The sequence below is a fragment of the Cuculus canorus genome, chromosome 12 (genome assembly GCF_017976375.1).
Source record: "Cuculus canorus isolate bCucCan1 chromosome 12, bCucCan1.pri, whole genome shotgun sequence".
NCBI lineage: Eukaryota > Metazoa > Chordata > Aves > Cuculiformes > Cuculidae > Cuculus > Cuculus canorus.
Window position 1 is genome coordinate 1,990,726 of NC_071412.1, and position 18,380 is coordinate 2,009,105.

At 46.6% G+C, this 18,380-nt stretch overlaps 1 protein-coding gene across 1 annotated transcript in view; it reads left to right on the top strand.

Moving 5' to 3' along the window:
- The first annotated feature begins 4,969 nt into the window (after window positions 1-4,969).
- The window catches only part of RFX7 (regulatory factor X7), a 54,230-nt gene continuing 40,819 nt past the window's right edge, over window positions 4,970-18,380 (top strand). Inside the window, exon 1 of the mRNA XM_054077739.1 lies at window positions 4,970-5,249. Coding sequence (XP_053933714.1) covers window positions 5,110-5,249 — 140 coding nt within the window. The 5' untranslated portion in view covers window positions 4,970-5,109. The remainder of the gene's footprint in view (window positions 5,250-18,380) is intronic.

An 18,380-nucleotide genomic window follows, 5' to 3' on the forward strand; every position in this document is an offset into this window, starting at 1 on the left:
CTTGGGCATAGCTCAGGATACACAGAGACAGACGTCCCTAGGGAAGGAGAGTTGCAAAAAGGCATTACAATGGAGTTTACTGAACCAGCATTTGAAGCTTTTGGGAAGTGTCTTTTTTCAGCAAGCCTTTAGAGCCAATTATCCTCACAGAATATGTCTTATGTTTGTCTTGAGGATAAAGGCAGTGAGATTTCATTATTTATCTGCCTCGTACCTCAGGTTAGTCTCTGAGCGTGTGGGTCTCTGGCCCTGCGCTAGACAAGAGGTGGGAGATCCCTCTCTATTGACTGGAAAGTGGGGAAAGTGCCCTCCCCTCAGCGCTGGCTGCTGGCTGGAGAAGGGGCAGCCAGGCATTCCTCCTTGAAAGCATGAGACACTATATTCCCTGACTGTCAGAGACAATTCCTAACAGGGAAGGGAAAAAAAACCAAAACAAAGCCGTGCGAAAGTACAGTAGAGAAAATCCTGGAAAATAGGTTAGACAGTATTTAAGCACAACTTTTCCCTGCAGAGAGAGCTTGGACTAGATCCTAAGCTCTAGAAATGGAGGAAAAATAAACACAGCTTTTGGATTTAACCTGGCAAAATGGAGTTAGCTCCCAAGCCTGTCACAGGACCACATGGTGGAGATTGTCTTTGTGCAGACAGACAGCTCTTTCTTTCCCCAAAACGGCTCTTTCATTGTCTTTTGAAGATCATCCTCTAATGAACATACCTGTCCATCGCAGCAGGCTTCCAGCACTTTTGAGTTAGAAAAGACAGGAATTTTAGTGCTAATAAACCAACATTGGTTTCTAGACAAGTGAAATCTGTCTGCAGAAAGGGAGAGGACGGGCAGCTTCCAGCCTACCTGCTCTGAGCTCAGCTGCTGCTGACATTGGGAAAATGAGACAGAACGAGGAGGATCCCAGTCCTGCAAATCCTGGTCAGATTTCTGACGTGCTTCAACTTTCAAACACGCTTTTGCTTACAGCAATGAGACTAAAAATTAACTCTTTTGCATTACTTTTTGTGTGTTTTTAAGACAGTGCTGACCAGGAGCTCAATCTCGTGGTCAAGCGAAGGCATCCAGAGGACTCCAGCAGGCGGCTGCAGTGGTCCTCGGTGGAAATTCCCTGGAGATCTCCAGTCAGGCCATCTACGTTCAGGTCTTTCAGCTGTTAAATACTTCCCCTCAGTGTCTTCAAGTTAGTTCTGTCAGCACAAGCTCTTTGTTTACACACTTATTCTGGATCTATTTCTTCTTTATTAGTTGTGCCTAACAATGTAAACTGCGTGTCAGATGCTGCCGTTTTCCTTCCACCCCTTTTGCGGCGGTGCAGAGACCGTACAGAGCCCAGGGCAGATCCAGTTGGTGTAGGAGTCAGTGAAAATGAACCTACGTACTGCATAAAGGGGAAAATACCTCACTTGGTGTTAAAACAAGTATATAACAAACCTGTGCCAAACCTGTGCTCATTGAACGTAAGGGAAGCACTGAGGCGGAATTGTCTTGAGACAAAAAAAGCTCATGGAGAGCAGAGTGTGGGCTCCAGCCGCACCCAGTGCAGCCCCTTTTCTCTCAGTATCGTGCTGGGTAGAGTGTCAAATTCTTCTTTCCTGCTAGGCCTGAGGAGGAAATCTCCTCTTTATACAACATGGGACCCCAATCCTATTCTGGGCCTCTGCACTCTGATTTGGGGTCGACCATTCGTACCCAGTGACAGAAACCGGCTAATGTTTCAATGGCTTCACATCGAAAAAGGACAGGAAAAATAAAAGTGTTTTTTTTTTTTTTTATAAAAGGTGAGTTGATGTTGAGATACGAGAGAACAGACATAGCTTTTGAGGCCCACTGACCACTTCCACCCCAAAAATGCAACCTGAGAGTCTAGACTGCTTATTTAATCTCTGTGCCAATTTCATAGAATCGTGGAATAGTTTAGGTTGGAAGGGACCTTAAAGATCATCCAGTTCCACCCGCTGCTGTGGGCAGGGACACCAACCAGGTCTTGAACCCACCAGGGATGGGGCAGCCACAAAGAAGAAATTCCTCCTTATGTCTACCCTAACTCTGCCCCTCTCCAGTTTATACCTGTTGCCCCTCGTCCTATCACTACAAGCCTTTGTAAACAGTCCCTCCCCAGCTTTCTTGTAGTCCCTTCAGCTACGGGAAGGACCCTTCTCGCCTCCAGGCTGAACAAGCCCAACTCTTTCAGTCTGTTGTCATATGGGAGGTGCTCCAGCCCTCGGATCATCTTTGTAGCCTCCTCTGGACCCATTCCAACAATTCCATCTCCTTCTTATGCTAAGGATTCCAGAACTGGACACAATACTCCAGATGAGGTCTCACAAGAGAGGAATAGAGGAGCAGAAGCACCTCCCTCACCCTGCTGGCCACGCTCCTCTTGATGCAGCCCAGGATATGGTTGGTTTCTGGGCTGTGAGCACACGCTGCCAGCCCATGTCGAGCTCCTCATCAACCAGCACCCTTCTCTGCAGGGCTGCTCTCAATCACATCATCCCCCACTCTGTATTGAAACTGCGGATTGCCCTGACCCAGTTGTAGGACCTAGCACTCGCCCTTGTTGAACCTCATGAGGTCCTCACAGCCCCACTTCTCCAGTCTGTGCAGGTCCCCCTGGATGACGTCCCATCCTTCCACTGTGGCAAGTGCACAACTCATCTGGGTGTCATCCACAAACTTGCTGAGGGTGCCCTTGATCTCGCTCTCAATATTATTGATGAAGATATTAAACAGCACTGGTCCCAGTACGGACCCCTGAGGGACACCACTTGTCATGGATCTCCATCTGGACTTTGAGCCATTGACCACTACTCTCTGACATCACATTCCTCACATTCTGACCTAGAACACACGGTCCTAGAGCAGCGGTGGTGGCCCTGAGCTGCCAGTCTGTGCCCGGCACCGCAGGTTTTCCAGAAGAGATGGGACTAATTTATTTTTTTTTTGCATGTATGATGCCCATGCAGCTATAGAAAGGGTCACTACGATTTCACATGGCTGGGAACTAAATTTACAAGGAACTAGATAATAAATCTGTCTTCCAACTAGCGTAGACTGAACGCAACACTGAAATTATGTATATTTTTCCAATTCATTGTAATAGTCTATGATCCTGTAAACGTGATGCACCTCTGTTGAAGTTCATACTGATGCATAGGCGCTTTGATTTCAGTCTGGGACTGGAGATACACATTGGCCAGAATGTTCTTAGGGCTGGGGTTCCTCTGGATTAAGCTCTGGCCAGTCACATTTCATAGAATCCAATGAAAGATCTCGACAGAGGCAACCCTGGCTCTGTTGATACAATTGGTATTAAGTGGAAATTCCCCAAAAACTAGAAAATATCACCAAGGACATTCACTTGCGTCTTCCTGTGCTGGTTTACATGCATATTGATATAGTTTTCCTGCAAAAAGCATTAGTTAGGGATTTTAAATTCATTATTTTCCTGTTTACTTCTGATTACAATTTTTGCTTGTATTTTCTCTTTTTTTTGGATGCCCTTTAGAAATTTCCAGTTAAAGTAAAAAAAAATGCTTTTAATAAGAAGCAGGAACAAGACAGCTTAGTTTTTGTTGCTCTGATGAGAGGTTTTGTAAGGAGAAGAAAATCACCATCATTGTCGTCGCCATTAACGTTCTGATCTCAGAGCACTGGAAACATAAGTGAAGTTTTGTTATTGAAAAGTCTCACTTTGGCTGATGATGCTGTAGTTTACCAATTCTCATCTCCAAAACTGAGCAATGCCACATCTCCATGTGGACCTTTACATTATCAGTTGCCTTTAGGCCCATGTCTTTTGTGATCAGCATAGGAAATCATTCCTTTATCCTTGTAGACCACTGCCAGAAAGGCTCCGCGCAAGGATCCTGTGTTCAGTTCTGGGCCTCTCACTACAAGAAAGATGTTGAGGTCCTGGAGCGCATCCAGAGAAGGGAAGGAAGCTGGTGAGGGGCTGGAGAACAAGTCTGACGAGGAGCGGCTGAGAGAGCTGGGGGTGTTTAGCCTGGAGAAGAGGATGCTGAGGGGAGACCTTTTGCTCTCTGCAACTACCTGAAAGGAGGTTGTGGAGAGGGAGCGGCCTCAGGCTGCCCCAGGGGAGGCTCAGACCGGACATTAGGGAAAATCTTCTTCACCGAAATGGTTCTCAAGCACTGGAAGAGCTGCCCGGGGAGGGGGTGGAGTCCCCGTCCCTGGAGGGGTTTAGTAGATGGGGAGGGAGATGCTTCGGGACGCGGGTCGGTGGCGGACGGGGCGGTTGAGCTCTGTGAGCTCCAAGGTGCCTTTCAGCCCAGGGCCTGCCCGGTTCCACGGTCCATCCCCGCGCACGGGGTGAGCGGGACACAGCCCCGCAGGGCCCGGGGCCCCCATCCCCGGCTGTACCCCCATCCCCGGCTGCCCCCCATCCCAGGGTGTAGCCCCCACCCATCCCCGGCTGCCCCCCTCTCCATCTCCAACCCCCCATCACAGGCTGCCCCCCCCATCCCCATCTGCTCCCCCTGACCCTGCTGTACCCCCCCAACCTCGGCTGTAACCCCCCCTCCCCTGCTGCCCCCCATTCCTCGCTACCGACCCGCCAATCCCCATACCTATCTCCAGCTGCCCTCCACATCACTTGCTGCCCCCTCATCCCTGTCTGCCCCCCCATCCCGCCTGCCACCCTCCCAGTAGCAGACGCGCCCCCCCCATCCCTGTCTGCCCCCATCCCCGGCTGCAGCTCCCCCCATCCCTGTCTGCCCCCCATCCCCGGCTGCAGCTCCCCCCAAACCCTGTCTGCCCCCATCCCCGGCTGCAGCTCCCCCCATCCCTGTCTGCCCCCCATCCCCGGCTGCAGCTCCCCCCAACCCTGTCTGCCCCCCATCCCCGGCTGCAACTCCCCCCATCCCTGCCTGCCCCCCCCGCAGCCCCTCCCTCCCGCAGCCCCTCCCCCCGGCCCCTCCCGCGCCTGCGCACTGTGCTGGGCGCGGGGCGGCCGCAGGCGGGGAGCGTTGTGGAGGCGGGGGGGCCGCGCCATGCGCCGTGCGGCGGCCCGGGCTCGCCGTCCTGCGGCGTGAGGCATGTCCCCTCGCCCGAGGGAGCAGCCACAGGCCTAGCGCGTGCCCATGGCCGAGGAGCGGCAGGCCGAGGGGCCGGCGCCGCGGCGGAGCGCGGCCACCCCCGCGGGGGCGCTGCCGGCCCTGGTGCCGGGGCTGCCGGGCGGCGAGGCCAGCGCGCTGCAGCACAAGATCCGCAGCTCCATCTGGTAAGGGACGGGGGGACGACGGGGCAGGGGGGGCGGCCTTTGTGCCACGGGCTCGGGGCGCTGCGGCCCCCAGACCCCCTCCCCGCGGAGTCGCTGCCCCCCTCCCATCTCCCCCCACCCGATCCTGGCTCCCCGTCCCGTTCTATTCTTCCCATCCCATCCTTTCCCACTCCCCCATCCCATACTATCCTTCACATCCTATCTCGCCCCCTCATCCTATCCCATCCTCCTCCGTCCCATACCCCCCATCGCATCCTATCACCCCCCATCGCATCCTATCACCCCCGTCCCCTCCTATCCCCCCCCCCCCGTCCCCTCCTATCCCCCCTCACCCCGTCCCCTCCTATCCCCCCCCACCCCGTCCCCTCCTATCCCCCCCCACCCCGTCCCCTCCTATCCCCCCCCACCCAGTCCCCTCCTATCCCCCCCCACCCAGTCCCCTCCTATCCCCTCCCACCCAGTCCCCTCCATCCCCATCCCATCCCCCCCATCCCCATCCCATCCCGTCCCCCCCAGCCCATCCTATCATCCCTCCGTCTCATTCTAGCCCATGCTATCCCCCGTCCCCTCCTATGTCCTCCATCCCATCCCCCCCGTCCCCATCCCATTCCGTCCCATCCTATCTCCCCATCCTGTCCCATCCCCCCGCTCCATCCCCGCCGCTGCTTCCCCCCCGAGCCCCCCCAATCCTCGCCTTCCGTCCCCCCCCCGACCCCCATCCACTCCGCGCGGAGTCTCTGCGCACGGCCCCCCCCCCGTTGCTGCTCCCCGCGGAGCCGCCCCCCCCCCCCCGGTGTCTCGTGGCCGCGGGCAGGTGCGGCGCGAGGCGGGGCGTCCTTGCGGGCTCCGTGCGGCCCCTGCCCTGCGGAGCGCCCGCCGGGGCTCGCCGTGATGGCTCCCAGTTCCTGCGCGGGAAGCGGAGGGTTGGTTTTAGTAAACCCTAAATTCGTAGCAAAACAATGTTTTATTTCAGAATAGTTATTTGGGAGAAAATAGAAAAATCAAGTTTAGTTCACCCTGCACGTAAAGTCCTCCATTTTTCTAAAAAAATACCTGCAGGAGGCTGTCGCCTGCAATACTTATATTATATTTATGTTTGTAAAAGCTGATTTTGGCTGAGGTGACTGATAGAGCGTTGTGAAAGTTGAGAGTTGTACATATAGGTTAGTGCTATATAATATTTTCCTTTATATACACCCACCGTATCTATATTTATGCACATGCGCTCATCCTAATAAAAACATACTGATCCAGCTTGCACGTTACTGCGTACTATAGTTAGATTTCATGGGTTTAATTGATGTAGCTGGAAAATGAAGGAGTGTCTAAATATAATTTCACCTTCAAATTCCTGTATTTTACGGCATACTGAAATGACATTTGTTATTTGGTTGTTGGCGTTTTGTTTTTTCTTTTTATTTAAATAGTAAATAATAATTCATTGTCCTTAATCCACGCTTGCTTTTGTTTTGGTTTTCTCTGCAATGTGACCTAGGGAAGGAATACAAACTGCAGAATTTCCTGTCCGCTTAGATCATGAAACCTTCATGCCCTCCTTATTTATTATGGTATTTAGTGATGGCCTTTTTGTGTTTTCTTCTTTTTTCATGAATGTGCTGTTTGGAAATGAGCCTCAGAGAGCATGTTTACATTGCATCGGATTAGGTATCATGTCCAAGTTGAAGACAAAATGGCTACTAAGTAAAACCTCTGCTTTTATGATGGGTTTTCTTTTCAAGGAAAAAGAACACCTATGTCAGCCTTTTAAGTGAAAGCTGCTTATTTGATTCAGGTAAACCCAAGGAATAGCCCTAGCCCACCTTTGGGACAAAGGAATGCGGCGTTTTGCCTCACCTGGTGCCAAGTGCCCATGACCAGCAGAGGTTTTGCCAGCACCTCACAGCCCTGTCTCCTGGTATTTGACAGACCTTCCTCGCCTCCCGAGCGTTCCTCCCAGGTTACCTGGGACTGGGACTTCCCTGCTGCTTTTGGGTGGTATCCATTCCCTGCAGGTTATACTGTTGAAATGCAGTGTTTGAAGATAAGGTTGTTTATCAAAGGAAAGGTTTTCTTACTATATCTTCGAACCTTTTGTCTGAGACTCCTAGAAATACTGTGTTTCTGTATTGCCATCGAGCAGCCTTCAGTTGAGGCTGGGGTTTAATGTTCATTTGCATCCTCACGCGGATGCGGTGGTTGATTTTGAGCAGAGAGGGCGAGGAGCATTGCCAGGGAAGTCGTGCACGCTGCGCTTGGAGTAAACAGTGGAAAGTCTGCTTGGGTAGTTGCAGTCTGGGATCTGCCGTTGTGTGCAGTGGGTGCCTGTGATGAATAAACATGGGAGAGATTGAGGAATGCTGCTTGTGAAAATGGCAGAGCTCTGCTGTTAACACAGCGAGGTGGAATGTGCAGAAGAGAGCTTCCTCTTTTCTGCCTTTCCTCCTCTTCCTCCCTTCTTCCCCTACTCTGTGTGTCTGTGTTCAATTCCTCCTTCGCCTCCCAGAGGGTTTAGCACATCTAGGTTAGTACTCCTGTGTTGTTCCCCCTGCCTCTTTTCTCCTACGTGTGTTTGTGCATAGTAGATGGATGACTTTAGTTGGTTGTGTTTGATTTTTCAGTTTTATTTTCTTTAAAAGAAAGGTTTTCAGTCTTCAGATCGTATCATGACTTGAAATAGTAGTACAGCAAAATATAGCAGCTACTGAAATACTGGACTTGAGAATCACAAACAAGTCTATGCTTGTCATTCCACTGTACAGACAAATATAGATAGTGTGTGTGATGTAGGCTTCGAGCAGGACAATGAGTTATTCATTATCTCAACTCACACTTAATTCGTTCTGTTTAGTAAATTAAAATGTAGTTCGACAGAAGTAGCTCAAGTAATTGTGAACATGTGAAGTCCCTTAAAATGAAACAATAGGTTAGGTCCTGCTGGTTAAAATTGCAGTAACAGTCAACGGTGTGTACTGAAGACTTAAAAATGTGCTTGCTGGGAGTCCAGTCTTGTTTTTTGGGTGGGGTTTTTTGTTCTTTTTTCCATATGAAGTGCCCCTTAGTTTAGACTGAGCAGAAGATACAAAGTTACTTAGCTGTGCTTAAAAACAAATCAGGAAGTATTTATTTGCATTTCATCATCAAATACAGGTATTTAACAGCTCTTTTGTGACAGTAATTAAAAGTTCATCACTGTCTAACGGTATCTTTTCCTATCTGCCCCACTTGAGCACATACAGCACGGTGATGCCTGTTGTTTTGTGTTGTGCATGTGAGTGGCTGAGGCAGTTGGATGTGTTCTTATAGCGTCGATGAAACAGACAGAAATAATATTAAATGTCTTTTCCCATTGACAGATTAGCAGTCTAGACGGGGAGAACACGTCTTTGGGAGCGCAGCGTGGCTGATTAGTGTCAGGTTGGGCGAGTTTGTAAACTGCCCTGGTCTTTGCTGGACAGTGGGCCTTAATCTGCCTGTTTTTATTTCCTTTTAGATTCATTAAAGCTTTCATATTTATTAATAGCTTTTTGTCCAGACATTCGAGCCTGAGGCGGGAAAGCCTCCCTAGTCAGCTGTCTGAGCGTATAGACTCATAGGGTTTCAGTTATTTTCTTTGGGTGAGGGTACCATCTTACCAGACGTGTGCTGTTTGTATGAAATGATTCTGCACCCAAACATATGGTAGAGAACACAGAGTCCACTCAATATTGCATTCAGTTGCCAAAGAATATCTTATAGCTGAAGATAGCCAATGATGTATGGATGTAGGACTGTGGCACAAGTTTGAGATGCAGAGATGACCAGAGGAGGAAGGTGTAGGCTGAGGGTCTGCTCTTGCGGGCATGAAAGTAAATGACCCTCAGTTTTAGGCAATTTAATCCCTCTGCTCGCTGTATTAATCTAAAGTCCAGCCTGTAGCTGTGAACCTTGAAGGGATGGATGGGTTTGTGTCCTTGTTCACTGTTGCAGATAACTGGTGATGATTCTTCTATGAGTACTTGTTTACTGTTGTAAATACTAATCTGGTGCTTGCATCTGCCTGCACAGGTTGGTCCCAGCCTCTTTCACCTTGCCAGCATCTCGGCTCTTTTTGTCTTAAAAGCATCTTGTTAGGATTTTGAATATAGTAATTCTACTCAAGAGATTAATTTCTCTCCTTCTCCTCCCCAATATACTGTCTGTAAACCGAGCTGAGGACTGGGCAGCATGGAGTGGCCAACACAGACCGTTGCTTTTGCAGCATTTCAGCTGGACGTGGGTGTGGGTTTCAGATCCATTATTTTTGTCCTTGGATTACTCTTCTAGCTAGAAGTTGCATTGGAAAACCAGATGAGCTAGGCCGCACGATGCCAAAATTATATGTCCTAAGGCATATAATCTTTCTCTTCTTGAAGGGAGAGTAGGAATGCCCTTGTTAGTTTTGGGCTCTTGGTATTGCACTAGGAAACCAGATTAGCTGAATTTAATGCCAATATTTTCTAATCTCTGGTAGGCTCTGTTCATTCTTATGATTTAAATGATTCCTGCTCCCTCCTGTAATTGCATCCATCACTCCTCATTAGGCATTGTCAGCAAGTGTGGATCGTCACTTAGCTGTTGGCAGAGCAAATGTTCCGCAATTTGGGAAATGCCATTGAGATTTTTCATAATAGAAATTGCTGCTTATTTGTATGGTTCGGTCAGCAGAAAAATGATGGACAGTCTTGATACTTTTAATAAAATACTAGGCAATGAACAGGGAAGCTCAAGGGGTGTGTGTTTCAGGGTCTGCACAAGTGCAGGCACAAACATCTTTTTCATAGTTTTTTTCTGCAGTTGAAATTCTTATAACATACTTTAATAACTTATTTTTTTTTAAAACCACAAATTTCTTTGAGTCAGGTTGGTTTGATCTGTAGATCAATCCATCTGCATTTACTCTTTTTCAATTTTCTGTAGCTCGGGAGAGGCAGGCAGGAAATAATTAAGAAAATGGGTAAGAAAACACCAACCCTCTATATTTAGCCAAATATTCTGTCAGATTTGAGTCAAAAACTTAAAATTTCTTGTAACTGATCACAGACTCTTTGGTTATTCGTTGCCCACAGCCCAAAATGCACCAGCCACCATTCCCTCCTTTGTCTTGGTTACTTCCTTGTTGGAGGTGGGAAACAAAGCTTAGAATTCTTCGATAAAAGATTACTATTGTGAGGGAGAGGTAATAATGATCATCACTGACAGGTGTACAGGCTGCGTGCTTTTCCCTTAGTCTGTGTACTGTCAGAAGTAAGTGTGTTTGCCACCTTTAAAAAAGTACCTTGAGCAGCTCAGCTAAGAGATGCTGTGTAAAAACTCAGAATTTTCTTGTCACTAACACAGTTTTCCCTGGCTTTGTGGTTCCATTGTTAATATGTGATGATGAGACTTGCCTGTCCTGGTTGTGTTTCCTGATGCATACGAGCAGTCAAATACATAGGAAAAAAATTGAGCCACGAACCGTATCTTAGAGTGATTTCAAGGGAGGTCAGCCTTCCTCGGGCAAAGGGTTTAGCAGCATTTAGTCATTCGCCTTCACACTCTGCTTCCCCAGATGGATAGGAACAGAAAGTGGAAATTGTTTTGTGTACAAGTTGGTCAACGTAGCTCCCTTGTAGCTGTTGGGGAGAATAAATGCGCTTCTGAGGTGCAGGCCGTCTCCTGGGGAAAGCATTTCCCTAACACAATCCATCTGATTACTTTATGTGCCTGTTTCTCTTTGACTGTAAACAAATTTCCAACCGCATGCCAGGGCGTAACCATCTGTGGCGTAGATCTCTCAAACTGGCGAAATAAATCCTACACCATTTGTCACTTTTTCAACTCCTTTTCCTGGAGGATGGCTGCCCCAGCCCCTCCATGGGTTGTTTTGGAGAACTTCCATTCCCTTGAACAAGGTTTTGCCGTTTACTACGCTTTCTTGCATGGAGGAAACCCATCTTTTGTGGGGACACTCCCCTGGAAAAATTCCTTCTCACCGATGTGGCTTAAAAAGCATTTCCTTAAAATGCATTTCTGTGCTGAAATGCATCCTTCTGCTACTGGGAAAGCCTTTGGGCAGGTCAGTGGCACGCAGCAGTCGGTGCCAGATCGGCGTGGGAGGAGAAGCACCTTTCCAAAATGGGGCACGGCCACCACAGTGGTGGAGTTTCTAGGTCAGCAGGTGTGGAAACCAATTTGGTCTGCAGGCATTTTTACAAGGTTAGAAAATAAACCTGAATAAAATGAATACTGACCTTTAAGTAACCTTTTGAGAATAATGTTGAGGTTTTATTGAATATCCTGGCTCTGAGTTGGACGGAATAGCTTTGCAGAAGAAAGATCTTTGTAAATCTGTTTTTACAAAGAGTGGATTTTTCACTCTTGCTCATGGGTTCTATTTGTCTTTGTTTCTTGAAACCATGGGATCTAATGAAATATATGAGAGGAAAAACAATATTCAGGTAATCAAAGATTTGGCTAAGTTTTACTGCTGTTCATTTAAAATCATAGGAGTGCATTAAATTGTTGACTTTACAGCATCAAACGTTCAATTCTTTGTTTCACAAACATTTTTACTTTCCACCACAGGAATTCCCTTGGTTGAAGCAAGTCAGACGGTGTGACGTTGTGATTCAGAGCGGCATTTCTAATGAGTTCTTAATAAGCGCAGCATCGCAGGCTTTTGCAGCTGGATTGCTTACCATTTGGGGCAGTTCTGTGTGATTTGCATGTGTCTGTATGCCATCGGCAAATAGAAATCCAAATCTGTATCTGAAAAAAACACTTAACTCCCCCCCAAAAATTTTCTGTATGCCGTATAAATTGATCAGAAAAAATATTGTAACTGAATGAGACAACAGTACTGCTGAGGTCTGGGTGATCACATTTAGTCTTGTTTTTTTGTTTGTTTGTGTGTGTGTGTGTAGTTTTGAGAGCAGGGGTTGAGCTTAATGTTTTTATACAAATCCCATAACTTATGTATGTTGCCTTCTCTTGTTACTCCACTGCGCTGCTTGCCAAACAGAAGTATTTGGAGAAGGGCCAGAGCTGCAAAATTCAGATCAGGATCCAAATTTGGCTTTTCGGTTCAAGCCTTTCTAATATCTAATATTACAAAGCCTCATATGTAAATAAGGAACTCCTTAATTTTAAACTGTGAAGGTGGTAGCTTTCCGGCTTGCCTCCAGAGCAGAGCAGTCCAGGTAGAACGCTGGACTGTATGTTTGAAAAGTTACCAGCAGGTGATTCAAAAGGTAAACTGAGTAGATGAAAACACTGTGCTGTGTCACTCAGAGCCCAACCAGAAGGCCAGCATAAATTGGTACTTTCACCCACTGAGGAGAACCACCTAAATGTATCTGAAAGTGTGGGGTGTTTTGTTGTGCTCTCTCAGATCTTTGGGAGTTTTGAGAGTTTGGTTTGTTCTAAATGGTATTACCCAGTGTCTCAATTTTAATGCTTTCTTGATTTAATGGAAAAAGGATTATCTGTCATCAAGTAGGATGCTCGTTATCGGCTGCTGTGCCATCAACAAGCTTTCAGTAAGCTGCCAAGTGTTTGCTGTTGTTGAATGTTTAATCATTTAGACAGTGGAAAAAAACATTCAAAACTTCCCGAATATTTTTTCCCTGTTGCTTGTTTTGAATGGCTTGTGGTTGCTGCAGTGATGTTGCATCAGTCAGAGGGTGGGGAGGCGAGATGTTGCTGCAGGTGGGACCAGGGACAGGAGTGATCTCTCTGGGTGAGACCTGCACCCTGGGAGACCTCTGTGGGTGGCAGACCTGCCAGGCTCTCCTTTTGGACCTGCTCCATACCACACCCACTGAAGGGTCTCGTCTTTATCTGCAGCTCAGGCTGCGTGAGCCGTTATCTTTTTCTAACCATAACGTATAAACACACCACGTGGTGCAGCGCGTGGTGGTTGCAGAGGTAGAGGATGTGACTGTGGACGTTGCCTTTCTCAGGATGTACTTGTGCTCCTCCAGAGTGACCGGTCTTGCTTAGGGTTTCCCTGCATCTGGCCTGGGATGATATCTCCTACCGATAGTCAAGTACATCAAGTGTGAGAAGAAAATCTTGTTCCTGGGAAGAACTGGTTTACTGAATGAGGCATCTTTTGTCTCTGCCTAAGAGGAAATCTGTGGTTAAATGTCAAAGTCTGTAATTTATGGCTCTCCTATTTGATGGATGGTCTCACGAGGATGGAGGCAATCTGTATTTCTTAGTCAAAGATTCCAAAGTGCCATTATACGGTTGTTGGGGCTTCTGCCAATGAAAAAGTTGGATTGCACTGGACAGCAGAAATTACAGTTTATTGCTTTGGTTGCCCATAAAGCAGTGAATTAAATTATTTTTAAAGCTGTCAGCAGTACAGACAGGCTGTTGGAACTTTTTCTTAGTATGAGGTTGCCTGGAAGTATCTGCCTTGAGCATCCCTTGGACAAACAAGAATTGGCTTATGAGCAAGGTGTGCTGGATTCTAGGGTGGCATGTTTGTTCTGCCTTCTCTACATCACCTTCTTGCCCTTATGTAGAAGCCATCTGGAAATGCTTGGAGTAGTCCTTAAGTGAAAATACTCTCGTGCTTTCTCTTCCTCTTCAGAACCATTACCGTGTTAAAATATAGACTTAAAAGACAGATAATTCAATACCAACAAGCCATAACTCTGTGCAGGCCTGTAAACTGAAAGTTAACATTGATTTAATATTTTTTGTGTGTGGAATTTTAAGTCCTATTTTAATCTGCTTTGAAAAATAGCAACAGCTTCTTCTTCCAGAACCATACACCAGTTCTATTGCTAATTTGGTGGAGAAAAGAGCTGGAGTGCCTTGGATGCTTATTAAGCCTGGGGAAGAACCAGGCGAGGTGGTGCTGTTCTCTGGGGTTGGAGGCAATCTGAAATTGGCACTGAGGCTTCTGCTTTGGGGCTGGACATCCTCTGGCAGGACCAGTCTATTCTCTGTGCCGGCAGCATACAGGCGCGCAGGCAGCAGATGCCCCTGGGGTCCCTGCTGCACCCACACGGGTGGGAGGCACCCTTGTAGGATGGGTGTCCTGCCAAGGGAGATGTGCTTGTTGATATCACACAGCATCATCTGCCCATGCCTGCCATCTCCCACACTGTTCAGATCCAGGTGCTTTGTGCTTCTCACAGTCTTTCACAAGAAAAGGTGAATGATGGCTCCGTGATCCTTATGCTGATTATATGGAAGTTGGTGTCTGAGGGTGAGGCACCTGTGAGGCCCGCTGGCACTCAGCCCTCGCGTGGAGTCTGGGTCTCTTTCTGCTGAGATGGGACTCTCTACAGCAAAGGCCAAAAATTGTTTTGAAATAATTTTGCAGGAGTTGGAGATTGTGCCATGGGAACCTTTTATCCAAGCTTAAAGCGTGGTGTTTCTTTTATTAAGGATACATAAAAAAATTGCCTATTTTCTTTATGGTTCAATTTTTTTATTTTTTTTTAATTAAGCCTGTTAGCGTTATAAATGATGAGCTGTGTTAGGGCCTACGGTTGCTATTAGTGGTCATGCAAGCTAAATTAATTAGTTGATATTTAAAAGACAGTAAAATTACTGGCAGTAATCACAGGCTGCACACCTGGAAATGTAGTGTGCTGAAGAGTTAAGCCAAGTTTTGGCTCCAGGAGCGTGCTCTGCAGAATTACCTTCATTATGCTTTATTCCAGTGGTATAGTTCAATGATTAACTCCTACAAAGTTGAGAAATGAATTGGCAACTGAGGGAAAAGTGCATTTGCCTCTTCCATTCAACAAGTGAATGAAGTGGGATTGACAGCTCTAGTTCTAAAAATATGGAAAGGGATATTTTGAACAGAAATCATCAGTTATTTATTGTATTTAATGACTAGAGATAGCTTACTGAGTCAAATAAAAAAATCCCAAGTAATCAACAATGAATGTGCTGAAGATGTAAGAAAAAACACTTTTTTCTTTTTACTGCTATTTGGAAACACTGTTTTGCATGTGTGTTTAATTACATTGGACAAAAGCTTATCTAAATGCAGTTCATAGAGAGATTTCAGTTAAAAATTAAGCTTGTAAATTATCATTTGATCATGCAGAAAATGCTAAAAAGCTGACCCTGAAGATTTGATAACCTATATAATTAAGTCCCTGATCCATGAGCTATTCAGACAACTGTCTCTTATTGATTACTTGTGAGTACAAGCTAGATGTCTGATTACCCTGTAGGTGTGTGCCTGAGTGGACACTATCAGTAGTCGGCTTTCCTCGTTAATAGCAGCTAAAAAAGGGTTAGTACTCTTGATCTCTCAGGCTGAGAATAAAAATGAAAAACAAGGTAATTTTTTTTTTGTTTTGTTTAGTACCAGTAAGTTTTTAAGCAGTCCTCCTTTAGTTTTCATTGCACATACCCTGTGGACTGCATTTTGCTCGCAGATTACTTCTCTTGGAGGGATTAAATATGTGAGGTTCGTGTACCGTCACGGTTTGTATGATTAAGTCAGTGAAACTTGTAGCTTAATTGGAATCATAGAGTGGTTTGGATTGGAAGGGACCTTAAAGATCATTCAGTTCCAACTCCCCTGCCATGGGCAGGGACACCTCCCACTGGCTCAGGCTGCCCAAGGCCCCATCCAACCTGGCCTGGAACACCTCCAGGGATGGGGCAGCCACAGCTTCTCTGGGCAGCCTGGGCCAGGGCCTCACCACTCTCATGGTGAAGAAATTCCTCCTTACGTCCAGTCTAAATCTGCCTCTCTCCAGTTTATCCCCATTGCCCCTTCCCTCCCCAGCTTTCTTGTAGTCCCTTCAGGTACTGGTAGGTCGCTCTAAGGTCTCCTCGGAGCCTTCTCTTCTCCAGGCTGAACAACCTCAACTCTCTCAGCCTGTCCTCGTACGGGAGGTGTTCCAGCCCTCGGGTCATCTTTGTAGCCTCCTGGAACCGTTCCAACAGCTCCATATCCTTCTTGTGTTGAGGATTCCAGAACTGAAGACAATACTCCAGGTGAGGTTTCAGAAGAGAGGAGTAGAGGGGCGGAATCCCCTCCCTCACCCTGCTGGTTACGCTTCTCTTGATGCAGCCCAGGATATGGTTGGATACCATAAAATTGAAAACCAAGAAACTATAATCGTGAAAAACAAGATTTATCTTGTGCAGTGGTTCAGTGTGTGAAAGCTCTTAGTGAACATTGAGACACACATACTGGGCTGTTGTCAATTAATAGCTCCAGATATTCAGGGTCTAAATATTTATAATGGGTAAGTGTTTGCAGCGCAGAACCTAGTTATTGTTATTTGTCACTTCACAGTGGTTCTTGTCACTTCAGAAGAGTTCTCCGTTACCACTGAATGCTTTAAATACCAGTAGCTTTTTGGCAAATTAGCCCCCCCCCCTAGAATCAGGAGATAGCTTAATTGCAGCCTATTCTTCTTGGAGAGGTGGTCTTTCCTAAATTCATCAAACTTACAAAGTTGAGCTGTGGTTTCGGCTTGATTAGTTCAGCTGCTCAGTAAGGGAGTGGCAAAGTAGCATGTAGTTCACTTTGCAAATTGAAATCTAACTGTGTTAATAGTCAGGAAAAGACATTTTCATTCCCTTAATGCAGACATCTGCTCTCCCACTGGCATGTTTACGCATGATGTGGTTCACCGGAATGAAAATCCAGACGGATCAATTCTGGAGTGCTCTTAGACTATGTCTCCTTCTGGAAGGACCCATCAGACAAATAATTGTGGGTAATGTTAGTGTGAGACATTTATAGAAGCATAGTTCAGTAAATTGTTAGATGCTGAAAGATATTAGCCAATCACATGCTGCAGCCTACAGGTGGATTTCCACCGTGCGGTTATCTCAGTGAATATTGCTTTAGTAACTTTCTATGTCCATTTTCAATACAATTTTCTAGTGCTGTGGTTTTTGGAAAGTCAGAAGTTTAATGCGGCTTTTCTGGAATTTGTTGATTTAATCAAGGACAACCTTTTCTGATTCTGACTGTTTGACTAAGCGAATTGTGGTGTAACTTTGCAGTTCCCTGGCGTGTTTGAAATGGACCTATTATGGATAATGAATCCATGCAGATGTTCTGCAAATCATCTTAATAGGTTGCTGAACTCAGTGACCCATGTGGCTGGGGCTCCAGTGCTTTGTGTCAGGACAGGTCACATGCCCTCTGCTATGTTTTTAAAAGGAAAACATGAGAATATGAAAACTTTTAAAATAGATATCGGAATGCTTGTGGGCAATGCCATGCTTGCTAAGCATGTATGTTGCTTGAGAAGAAAATGGCTAAGTGCTTAGTTTTTGGGGTCCTTCCAGCTTTTTGGGGTGGTAAAGCCAGGCATAGCACAGTCTGCCTGCAGCGAGTTGTCTGCATATGTTGTCCACTGCTCCAAGGAGAGACAGAGTTTTCAACCTTAAAGTTGTGGGGTATTAAGTATTGGTCAGATGCCTTCTATTCATAATTTCCATTCATAAATTACATTTTAGAGGAAAGAAATAATCTGATAGACTTTCTTGTTCATTCATCACTGCTGCAGAGGCAGCCTAGCACTGAAGGAGGCAGTGGGTGGAGTGAAGGTGACTGAGTGAATGATGCTGCTCTGCCCTGCGCTTGTAGTTTATGCAGCACTGACAGTGGAGTTGTCTGTTCTGGCTGCTGTGAAGCTGTTCAGGGCTGATGGATGCCTCGGCCCGAGAGCTGATAAACGTAACCTGGGGTTGGAGCAATTGGTCCCACAGTGCACGCTCACGTGGGATGCTCGCTTAATGCAGTTGAGCTGCCATCTCGGAGTGCAGTTGTGTGCAAACCCAGCTTTGTGGGTGCAAACTGAGATCGATGCATGCAGGTATGAACATAACATGGCTTTAACTTAATTAAATTTTGTGCAGCTTGAATTTTAAGCAGGTGCAGCCTGCAGGTTTAGGCAAGCGCTTGAGTCTGCAACTAAACTGAAGTTCACTGGGGTTGCTGGTGAGGGAAACTCAAAATGTTCCAAATTAAATGCTTGAGAACTGGAGTAGCGTGTGTGTAACTTCTGAAGATCCTAGTTATGGGATTAAAACAGTTTTAAAAGATGCCGTGAGGATTTTTTGTTTTGGTTTGGGGTTGGTTTTTTTACCCCCAGAAACAGAGGGTGGAAAGAGAAAGGGATTATA